Raw genomic sequence first — 12,139 nt, 5'->3', positions numbered from 1 at the left:
AGTATAATAAGCAATCTTGGCTCTTCTATTTCCCCACAAAAACTACATCAATTTTTTTATAGTATACTTCAGGCAACGCAGTTACACCTAACACATGCCAGACCTTTGACAACATTAAAGCATTTAAGATGAATACTTTCCCTTTTATCGTCAAATTCTAGCTTTCCAAAATCTCAGTCTTTTCTCAATTCCATTTAAAACTCTCTCCCAATTTAAAATATCTGCTTTATTAGAATCCATCCCCACCCAAATTCCCAAAATGTTTGTGTTCCTTTTCTTCTTTAAAGGGTATATGTTGTGTTATTTCTTTTACTCTTCCCACCCTCATGCTCAAACTTTTTCCAACATTAACCTTAGCTCCTGATGCTTTACAATATCGCTCTAAAATCCCACACACACACACACACACACACACACACACACATATATATATATATATATATATATATATATATATATATATATATATATATATATATATATATATAAACACACAATATATATTTAAAAAAAAATTATGAAATATGGAATGACCTATGGGGGGCATAGATTCCCTGTGTTACACCACCGTCTTTAATTATCAGCAGTTTGACAACAGAAAAAAAAAATTAATAATATAATTTTAATATGTATGAAAAGATAACCCTTTCATGATGATGCATGCAAAATATGTATTGCCTATTTAAAAATTATCTTAGAAAATGTACCTGTAATTTCTGAGCTGACATTATCCTTCTAATCAGATGGCAGTACTAAGAAATAAATGTTTATGGTCACATGGCCAAACTACCCAATCATGTTAGACCTGCTCTGAACTCATCTAGACATCTTAACTTTTCATTATATATGAACATGTGCTTTATAATAAGAGTTGCTTTTGAATACTACAGAAAAATATGCAAGCAAAAATTGTGGTCACAATTAGAGATGTCCCGATCTGTAAATTCGTCCGATATCAGTCCAAAAAACTATATCGGACTGCGTTAAAAATCTCAGATAAAAGCAGTCCGATACACTCTAAACTCCGTTACAGCAATTCTGTTTAGCAACATCCAGAGCCAGCATGCAAAGCCCACGTGATCACAATACTGCTTGATAGCAAAGTCAATAGAAATCTATTGTGATGGTAGCACACGCTGACGCTATCAACAACAACACATGTCTATGGAACCAGATTAGTCTCAAAAGAAATTCACGCAAAAGACACGATGTACACATGCGTAGCCAAATTCACGTGCATAAAACTAAATTCACGTGCATAAAATATTTATTTATATTTACAAAAAAAATTTCACGAGCACAAAATAAAATTAAATTTTTTATAAAATACGTTTCACAAATGCAAAACACCATTTGCAAATGTAAAAGTGTACAAAAAGTTTTGAATGTTTAAAACTTGCGAGTTCATCCTGGATGAGAATGTGCAAATCCTCTTTCACGTACGACTCCCCCTGGATACGTGTGTGTGTATTTTTGAGACTTTCCTGCCAGAGTCAGGGTAACTCGTACCTTTCAGCCAATCAGATGAGAGCTGTATTCAATGAAACCAACTCTGCGCTTCTTTTGCGCAGACTGTTCCTCTCCAGCATGGCGAACGGAGAAAGCAGCAGTCACACTTTTTTTTCATTCATTTATTTATTTGACCATTTATTTGAATTTGGCTACACGTGTACATCGTGTCTTTTGCGTGAATTTCTTTGGAGACTAATCTGGTTCCATACATGTCTAACGCTACTGGTTTATTTACTTCACGCCAAGCGATCTTTACATTGTTTTGTATATGCTGCTAAGCAACACAAGGGACCGAATTGCGACGTAGCACACATCGCGCGAGCCTTAATTCTGTCATGGCATGTCTTGGTGCATCCAATGTACATAATTCAACACCAGCGCTTCCCACACATAAGACTTTACCTCAGCGGCCCGGTTCTGTGTGCGTGAGAAAAGTGTCCGCCACAGACTCGCGGGCTCTGCTGCTGCAGACCCACAGAGACGCGCTGGACACCTGCTCTGACTTTAACTTTGAGAAGAGTACACGCAGAAAAAAAAGCCTTTTACTAAGTAGACTGATCCAGCTCATTATTTAGGGTGAAAATACATTGTCTTTTTCCCGGACATGTCCTCTATTTGCGACTTAAAAATGCATTCAGCCAGGATTTCTAAATCGCCTATCATGTCCCAGATTCTGCTTTCTTTAGCTGCGTTTCTACATTATTACAAGCAAACAGTGGCCGGTGCATCTCAATTTCTTAGCAGCACCAAGACTAGAGAGGGAGCAGATTTGACCTGTCAGTGGTGCACATGGATAATAGGAGTGAAATAGTGGATTTATTATTCTTTATTTTATTTTTTTACTTGAACACTCTAAAAGGAAACGGTTTCATGTAAAATGCTAAACATTTTTGTTGTTTTAACTGTCTGTTAAATAAGAATAAGAAATCATACTTTTGCTGAGGGCCATTACAGTTTAAAAGAAAGAATGATATTACTTTTGGGGCAGAAGAAAAATTTAATTAGAGACATTCCCATGTTTAACTCTTCGTTAAAAAGCCCAGAAAGATAAAGTGCTCTGATAAACAGTGTCAGCTTTGCACATCAGTTTCTGTCTGTCTGTACATTGTCTAATTTTTCCCATGTGGGCAGTAGGGTGGAATTTGTGCAATATATTATGCAAATATAATGAATTTTCATAAATAAAATTATTCTTAAAAGTCATATCATTGTATGTGCTGTGGAGAAAATGTGCGTTTCAATTCAGCTTCTGCATGTATATTTATTTTAAAGATAATATGTGAAATATATATTATTATAAAATTAATAATGTTTGGGAACATTGATACAGCCATAATGTTCTTATGATACAAACAACTAACCTATGGTTTGTACTAACCATACTGCACATTTTTATTAACTTAACAATAACTTATTTCTGAAGCCCAGTTTGAAAGATATTTTTCAGCTCAACTGGAACAAAAATTTATCAAAAAGCTGTGTTTGAAATCGACACTTTGGACACTGAACCTTTAACAGTTGTTCAATTAACAATATTTTTTTCATATGTTCCTGCTCTCAGCTTTTTCTACTATTTGCTGATGATAAAAAAACTGAAATGACCTTTAATTAGCATTTTGCACTTTAAAAATGTATTTTTGTTTATTCAATTAAGATATTTTATAAAATTAAAAAAGTAAAGTATTCATGATTTGTGCTGATATCGGATATATATCGGTATCGGTTCATACTGAAAGCTGCAATATCGGTATCGTATCGGAAGTTAAAATGTTGTATCAGGACATCCCTACATGACAAAATGTTTTGTGTGTTTCATGTAATGTGTGCAACTGTTTGTCCAATTCTGTAGACACATCAGATTTCAGATGTACAGTTTCTCTCCAGTGTGAATCCTCTTTTGTGTGATTCAGATGTGTTCACTGATTAAACCTTTCGTCACAGTGTGAACACTTGTATGGTCTCTCAAGTGTAAAACATCTGGTGCAGTTTCAATTTTATAATAAAAGCCTTCTCACACTCAAAGCACATATACTCTTTCACACCAGTGTGAATCTTCATGTGTTCATTAAGGTTTGCTGATCGGTTAAAACTCTTCCCACATTAAGTTCATGTGAATGGTTTCTCTCCAGTGTGGGTCTTCATGCGTTTATTAAGGTCTGAGGATGTGCTGAAACTCATCCCACACCGAAGCTGCAAAATTCTGTTGTACGGCATTGCGAAAAGGAGCGGGAACAAACAAGATGATTAAAAACAGTGTGCGATTGGTACATTTTTTTAAATTTCGGTCCAGAGAGGTCATGTTTTGATCTTCGATTGGTCTCACACAGTCAAGTGATGCAATTTCGCAGGTCAGAGTCCGTCAGAGTTTCGTAGGTCATGGTTTCTCTCCGTTGTGGCTTACAATGTGTAGATTAAGGCGTGATGATTGGCTGAAAATCTTCCCACACTGAGTGCATGCGTATGGTTTCTCTCCAGTGTGTTTCCTCATGTGTCGATTAAGGTGTGATGAGCAGGTAAAACTCTTCTCACACTCAGTGCATGTGAATGGTTTCTCTCCGGTATGGATCCTCATGTGTAGATTAAGGTGTTCTGATCGGTTGAAACTCTTCACACACTGAGTGCATGTGAATGGTTTCTCTCCAGTGTGGATCCTCATGTGCTTATTAAGAGATGATGATTGGCTGAAACTGTTCCCACACTGAGTGCATGTGAATGGTTTCTCTCCAGTGTGAATCCTCATGTGTAGATTAAGGGATGATGATATCCTAAAACTCTTCTCACACTGAGTGCATGTGAATGGTTTCTTTCCAGTGTGGATCATCATGTGTTTACTAAGGTTTGATGAGCAGTTGAAACTCTTCCCACACCGAGTGCATGTGAATGGTTTCTCTCCTGTGTGGATCCTCATGTGTTTATTAAGAGGTGATAAGTGGCTGAAACTCCTCCCACACTGAGTACATGTGAATGGTTTCTCTCCAGTGTGGATCCTCATGTGTAGATTAAGGGATGTTGATAAGCTAAAACTCTTCCCACACTGAGTGCATGTGAATGGTTTCTCTCCAGTGTGGATCCTCATGTGTTTATTAAGAGGTGATAAGTGGCTGAAACTCCTCCCACACTGAGTGCATGTGAATGGTTTCTCTCCAGTGTGGATCCTCATGTGTAGATTAAGGGATGATGATAGGCTGAAACTCTTCCCACATTGAGTGCATGCAAATGGTTTCTCTCCTGTGTGGATGCTCATGTGAATCTTAAGTTTGCTTTTGCTTGCCAAAATCTTTCCACACTGAGTGCAAAAGAAACAATTTTTGTCTCTCCTTTTCAATATACCATCAGTCTGTAAATGAGTTTTTTCCTCAATTTTGACATGATGTTCCTCCTCTTTACTCCCCTCCTTCTCTTCAATTAGGTCTGAAATAAATAAATAAACGTTAGTTTTCATTAAGTCTTAAAAACTGTCAACAAAACACACACACAATGTAATTTTGATGCATGATAAATGTAAAATAAATCAGATCATAGTTTGTTTGGTACATTAACGTGTACACACTTAAGCAGATTCCAATCATCTTCATTTATCTAGTGTTTTTACAATGTGAATTCTGTCAAAGACACTTAACATAGAAGTTATAGTAAATTGAAACCGTGTCAGTCCAGTTTTCCAAGTTTCTCATAAAAGTATTTTTGGTCATATTAATAAGACACAGATTTGAAAGCTGTTTGTAGCTGACGCTGATTGGTCAGCTTGTAATTTTGTTTATTGTTTTGAATTTCATTATATGAATGTGTATTGGTATATGTTTGTTACTAATTTCTTTGTTTCCGGTTGGCTTGAGTGGAAAGTCACATGATTCTCATTGATTGATTTAACCTGCAAGAGTTTGTATGGTCACTCAGGATGGTGAGATCTCAATGCAAGCACCTGTTTAATGCTCCTGCTTATTCTACAGCTGGTTATCAGGCCAACACGGTAAACTAAACATTGTTTTATGTATTATTTGTTTATTTTGATGTCCTTTTGATTGTGTTGATTGTGCAGTCTTCACGGTGTTCAATAAATGAAACGCATGGTGGACATCAGTATTTGGAAGCGTGGACTGTTTAATAACCAGCGGGTAGTTACACTGTTAATGGCCTATTTTTATTTGTATATATTTATAATTACAACAAAATGACAGGGAATACTTTTTCATTCTGTGCCTGACTGGCTAACGCATCAGAAAAAAAAAGTTCTGAGGTAACAGCCGAACAAACAGCTGAATATTTACCTCTCAGACATGAGACATATCTGTACAACATCTGCATAAAGGCTGGAATGTACACCATTCCAAAGATGTATAGTAACGGAGTAGAACTACTTCACTACTGTACTTAATTACTAAAAGGCAGTATCTGTACTTTACTGAAGTATTATTTTTTTTCTCCTACTTAAACTTTTACTTCAGTACATATTTTCAATAAGTTTAATACTTTTACTTCGATAAACTTTTTATGTGCTGCATCGTTACTCGTTACTAGGGGTGTCAAAATAATCGATATTGGAATAGGTTATTACATACTAACGTCATTTATCTCCACTGCGCGATGTCGCAATACTAGGACGGAGGCGAGGGTGAGTGAAGGCTGCACAGCACACGAGCCACTATTTCACTATACAGAGAATTGTATAGATTTGTACATTTGACCTGTTGCGCTGGCTTTCCTCTTCTCTTGTCTAAGCGATAATATTGGATCCGGACACAATCATGCCTTTGGTGCGAGTTTTCTCCAATGTCTATTATGGATTACCTGTGATAACCGCGTATTATTTGTATTAAAGTACTGGCACTAGGGATGTAACAATATTGTAAATACCGTCATACCGCATTAGTAATTGTTTTCAATATTACCGTAGGCGCATGACTCAATAAAACTATATTTCTGAGAAAAGTTTGCTTAGGAAAATTAAGCGAACGGGAGGTAGCGGGAACTACAATTCCCATCAGCCTAGGTGTGGCCATCATTCTTTCCGGTCTGTTGTTACTACAGATCCAGTAACGTGGAGATGGAGTGTGTTGCTAGTAGAGGGGAAGAAAAAGAGCTGGAAATGATCAAACCTAAAGCGGGTTTTAAATCGGATGTGTGGAAAAAATTCGGTTTCTTTCTAAAAAGATACGATAAAGGAGAAAAGGTGACAGACAAAGAAAAAAACAGTATGCAGGCACTGCCAGACTATGGTAAAATATAAGTCGGGGAATACGACTAAAGACAGTCATGGTGACTGCAGAACACAGCACACTTGTTAGATTGATGCAGACATTGACTTGTACCATAAAGAGACCTCTATCTCACTCATGGCTTGTCCTCTCAAGTGGTGGAGAGACAATGCACAACGATACCCACTGCTGTCAACCTTGGCTAAATCATATCTCTCTGTCCCAGAAACCTCAGTCCCAAATGAGAGGTTTTTTTTTTTTCTTCTGTTGCCGGGGACATGCCCAGAGATCCCAGCTTTTACCAGATTATAGTTATATGATAATTTTTCTTAAAAAACCCATCTCTATCTAAGTGAGTGAGTGATTAAATGGTGAATGTGATGAGTTTTCAACAATACTAAATTGAAACTTTATTTTTTTTTAATATGGTTTAATAGTTTTTTGTTATTAAAATTGAAAAATTGAAGTTCTTCTTTCGAAACTTACAGATAGATGGCTAATTTGTATGTCATTGATATGTTCAGTGCTAAGGTAAATAAACACTTTTGGCACTTTTTTCGAGTCTTAGTAGTTTTAAGTAGTTTTGTTTTTCCTGTAAATTATTCAATAAATACCGTACCGTGCCATTCATACCAAGGTATTATCGTACCATGAAATTCTGATACAGTTACATCCCTAACTGGCACTCTTGCTAATTGTATTAATATTTATCACTGAAGGGTTCATAATTATGTTTCAGTGGATTACGGTACTGTAGTGATGACATCATGTTGTTTACGTGTTTAACGTCTAGGGCTGCAACTAATGATTATTTTAATAATCAATTAATCTGTTGATTATTTTTTCGATTAATCGGATAAAAAAAGCCCTTTCCAACCCTTTATTCAAAAAAGCTCATGCCTATAATAATAATAATAATAATAATAATAAACTGTTTTCAATCCAAATATGTAAATGTTTTTAAATGAAGATACTTACTAGACACATGAAATTCCATAAGAAATCACTTAACCTCAAACTTTAATGATAGTTTGCTTAAAACAAGCTAATTATTTGCCAATGGGGTGAAAAAAATTATCTTAATAAGATATAATCTCAAACAGCATCACTTCGTTTTCTCATGCTATTTTTCTTGTCTGGTCTTGATGTAATATTTTTTTAGATATATGAACTGGAAACGAGACAAAATGATTAAGAAAGAAATGTTTTCTGCAGTGCAGCTATACATGACAACAGATGGAAAAATTAATGATCCAAAAAAGATAACATTCACACACTTGCTCATCATGCCATCAACTACCTGATATTCCAATTCACATAAACGTGCAAGTAATCGTGATTTATAACATGAGATGGACGTCTCCATGTTTACTTGCGGCCGCTGCCTCATTCATAAAAGCAGAACACGCAGGATTCAGCAGGTACATTCATAAGTTACTCCAAAAATACATGCAAGTAAATGTTTGGTGAACTTAGAAAAGCCTAGATTCAACTTTATAGTTACTTTCACTATGTGTAATGTGTATCTGATATGAATAAACACATCGGCAATTTATATTTGAATGGATTGTTAGACTTTCTTGTGTGTTTTACAAACTAAATGTCTTGTTTTACTAGTACTTGTGTGTATTTACATATCTAAAACATAAATGAATTATTAGGCAGTTAAAATGCTGCATAATTGAAACAAACGAATCGATAATGAAATTCGTTGCCAACGCTTTTAATAATCTATTTTTATCGATTTAATCGATTCGTTGTTGCAGCTCTAGTCTCCACGTTATACTGTTGATAAGCAGAAGTGTTACCGTCTCGTGTTCATGCTGTACAGAGAGAGCATGTGAAAGTGAGTAATAAAAGACGCTGATAAAATGATTCGTTCTGTCTAGTGCCTAAGCTACGCACTCCAAGCTCAACAGGTTATGGGCCCAGGCAGCGAGACAAGCGATCGTTTTTAAGAAAGCGAAGTTAACACGTTGTATTCAGGTGCAAAGTAAGCAAAGATGGTAAGCAGAGCGGGAGGATATCTAGCGCCGCAGTTTATGTTCGATGGATCAGAAGAAAAATTTGATCTATGGGAGCCGAAATTTCTAGGATATTTACACACTCTGAAGCTAAAAGAAACTATATTACATCAGCCTACTGATGCTGAAGCAGAGCAACTAGCCGAGGACAGGCGGAAGAACACTGATTGTTATGCTGAACTGATCAATGATAAAAGCCTATGACTGGTAGACACGATGCAGCCGATGACAGGAGAAAAGCCCTAAAAATACCGAAAGAGCATTATTCAGGCAAAAGTAAACCACGCATAATAAACATGTACACAGCATTGACTCAGCTGCACGAGTGACAGTAAGAGCGTTACAGACTATTTGATACGAGCAGAAAACAACATTACAGCTCTAAGGAATGCTGGAGAATTAATGAGTGATGGACTAACCATAGCGATGGTTCTCCGAGGACTACCGGATTCGTTTAGGCCACTAGCCATCCACATAACACAAAATGAAGACGATGTCATGTTTACAGTAAAGTAAAGTAAAGAAGACTCAGGGCCTTATCATACACCCAGCGCAATGTAGCGCAAGGTGCGGCGTAATAGTCCTTTGCTAGTATCAGCTTGGCGCAAGAGTGGTTTTGAGGCGTTTTTATAGCAAATGCATTAGCGCTCATTTGTGCGCCCATAAGCGTTCTGAGGCGTACTAAATGGGAGACTAATAATACATAAAATAATGACAAAAGACATGAGAATAAGTGACAAAAGAAACTCATTCCTGTCTTTCAATGAGTGCTTATGTGCATTCAGGAGAACTAGGCAGCACACTCAGGGCTGCAAGATGGATTTAATTTGGTGTTCTTATTATTAAAATATATCTGAATGAGGATCAAATGACTGAGATAGAGGTAAAGTTGGTTTTATATTGACACATTCAGACTTTTTGCCTTAATAATATAACTTAATAAAAGTATTATCTGCAAACTCAAAATAGCAAAATCATATTAGCAGCCAATTACTATCAAAGTACAGCATTGTTCACAGTCAAATAAACAGTGTTAATGTTATTTAGAAGTCACACTTGCATGCTAATTCCTAATATCGGATTCGTTGAATCGAATATTCAACGTAACATGGTAAACAATATAGAGACTTCTAAATGAACGCATGAGCGAATATAAAATCAACTTTACCCTATATGACTGAGTTGGTTTTTGAGAATGAAAATTAACCTGTTTGTTCCTGCAGATCTTCCTGTTTGACTGTGAATGTTTCTTTAATCTTCACATCTTCACTCTCCTCTTTAATAAACGCCATCTTTATAACAGTGTGGAGATCAGTCGCTTCAGCAGGAGTTTTTCTCTGTGTTTGGACACTTTATCCTGTTTAAAATGAACAAAACAATAAAAATGTCCTGTTTAAAATAAATAAAACAATGAACAGAAACAAAATAACTTCTCTTCAACACTTGCTTCAACAGTTACAAAAAAAAAAATCAGGTATGTCTAATCATAGGGGTAAAGTTGGTTTTATATTCGCACATTCAGACCTTTTCTCTTAATAATATAATTTCATAAAAGTATTATTTTTTAACTCTAAATAGTGAAATCATATTAGCAGCCAATGACTATCAAAGTACAGCATTGTTCACAAACCAATAAACAATGTTGTTTAGAAGTCATTCTTGCCATGCTGATTCAAATCGAATATTCAAAGTAACACGGTAAACAATATAGAGACTTATAAATGAACGAATGTGTGAATATAAAACCAACTTTAGTCTGAGCTAGAAAGAATGAGCTAATAAAAACTACTACGTTTCTCATATATAGTGATGTAAATTTAGAATGGAATGACATTGTGCTTTTTAATCAATTAAACCTTCATTAAAACACCTATTACACACTGTTTCTGTTTCTTTAGTTTATTCAAACAATAGCCCTCATTACTAAGTAAAATAATACTACATAGTATAAAGCGTTAAAATAATGTTGTCAACAGCAGCATTATGCATTGACAGCATAATTTAGCATCGGATGAAAAAAGCCTGAAACTTTAATCAATCGCTTTATATACGTGTATAAGTGTAAACGCTTTAAAACAAACCTTTCTCCAGCTGAATCCAGCGCAAGAGCGGCGCAGACTTATGACGTCACACCACGCCAAAATAAAAGTCTTTTCTTTTGTTTCGCTTTTTTGCCACTTGCTGTTGCAGTCATGACTTCTTGACTACATTTATCCCTCGTTTTCCACTTTCTCTCCCTCTCCCCCTCTCTCTCTCACCTCACACACACACACACACAAATATATATATATATATATATATATATTTTTTTTTTCAGTATTTGGAATTGATCAAAACTTTTACTCTAAACATTTTTATGACAATTAAAAAAAAACTTGTTTAATCCACTAAGACTAAGTGTGTAAAGCAGAAAAAGGTATAACAATATATATATATATATATATATATATATATATATATATATATATATATATATATATATATATATATATATATATACATATATATATATAACAATAATAAATAAATAATTTTTTTATGTATTTTAGATATTTCTAGCTAAAGATTTTAAATTTTGTGTTTGATTTTGGATCTTAAGACATTTTATGACGCAGCGGAAACCCTGGTTAAACACAATAGCCCTGGTAATTAGTTATTATAATATTGATGTACTTCTAACTCAGATATTATCTCTGAGAACTAGTAACAACTGCTAGAAACAAGTTTAAACCCATAAAGAAGTTGATGAAAAAAAGAGAATTGTGATCAACGTGACGTATGCAAATGGAAAGTACTAAGTCAACACTACGGGGCTGCAAGATGGATTTAATTAAAAGCTGCGCACAATTTTGCCCCAGCCTATGTCAGTGAAGTGAACTTATTAGACTTTATTTAGCTTGTAGACCGTTAAGATCACCAGTTGATGACCAGTTTTTGTCTGTCCCTCGGTCTCGCTGCAAATCAAAAGGTGATAGAGCTTTCTGTGATAGAGGTAAAGTTGGTTTTATATTCACACATTCGTTCATTTAGAAGTCTCTATATTGTTTACCATGTTACTTTGACTATTAGATTGGAATGAGCATGCAAGTGTGTCTTGAAAACAACATTGACACTGTTTATTTGATTGTGAACAATGTACTTTGATAGTCATTTGCTGCTAATATGATTTTACTCTTTAGAGTTTGCAAATAATACTTTTATAAAAAAATAATATTATTAAGGGGAAAGTCAGAATGTGCTATTATAAAACCAACTTTACCTCTATGGCTCTGGAACAGTCTCCCTCTGAACATCGGGATTGCTACATCATTGGATGCTTTTAAATCTAACTTAAAGACTTATTTTTACTTCTTTCCTTTGAGTGACAAATTCGTGTTATTTTTTTATTTGTATTTTAGTATTACTTTT

The 12,139-nt window shown here is 35.1% G+C and overlaps 3 protein-coding genes across 6 annotated transcripts in view; 2 read left to right on the top strand and 1 right to left on the bottom strand.

Moving 5' to 3' along the window:
• Positions 1 to 12,139, top strand: part of LOC137490940 (uncharacterized) — a 627,578-nt gene that overhangs the window by 193,789 nt on the left and 421,650 nt on the right. The window lies entirely within an intron of this gene.
• Positions 1 to 12,139, top strand: part of LOC137490961 (protein NLRC3-like) — a 372,316-nt gene that overhangs the window by 242,381 nt on the left and 117,796 nt on the right. The gene's annotated exons all lie outside the window — the stretch shown is intronic.
• Positions 551 to 10,852, bottom strand: LOC100536608 (uncharacterized). Of its 2 annotated transcripts, none has more exons than XM_087249109.2 (3): positions 10,813 to 10,852; positions 9,939 to 10,120; positions 551 to 4,923 (listed from the first exon to the last, which is right to left on the bottom strand). In XM_087249109.2, the coding sequence occupies exons 2-3, from the start codon at positions 10,021 to 10,023 to the stop codon at positions 3,887 to 3,889; spliced, it is 1,122 nt and encodes a 373-aa protein (XP_087105235.1). In that variant the 5' UTR covers positions 10,024 to 10,120; positions 10,813 to 10,852; the 3' UTR covers positions 551 to 3,886. The 2 variants fall into 2 exon arrangements, with proteins under 2 accessions (XP_087105235.1, XP_087105233.1); XM_087249107.2 differs by having other exon boundaries at positions 9,939 to 10,088.

This window comes from Danio rerio, chromosome 4, assembly GCF_052040795.2.
Source record: "Danio rerio strain M-AB ecotype USA chromosome 4, GRCz13ab, whole genome shotgun sequence".
Classification (NCBI taxonomy): Eukaryota; Metazoa; Chordata; class Actinopteri; order Cypriniformes; family Danionidae; genus Danio; species Danio rerio.
This window is presented reverse-complemented; position numbering and strand designations above follow the sequence as displayed.

Excerpts from the sequence above, each read along its gene's own strand:
- LOC100536608 (XM_087249109.2), bottom strand. The coding sequence starts at position 10,023 with ATGGCGTTTATTAAAGAGGAGAGTGAAGATGTGAAGATTAAAGAAACA. Across the intron at positions 4,924-9,938 it reads AGATCTGCAGGAACAAACAG|ACCTAATTGAAGAGAAGGAG; the intron begins GTTAATTTTCAT and ends TATTTATTTCAG.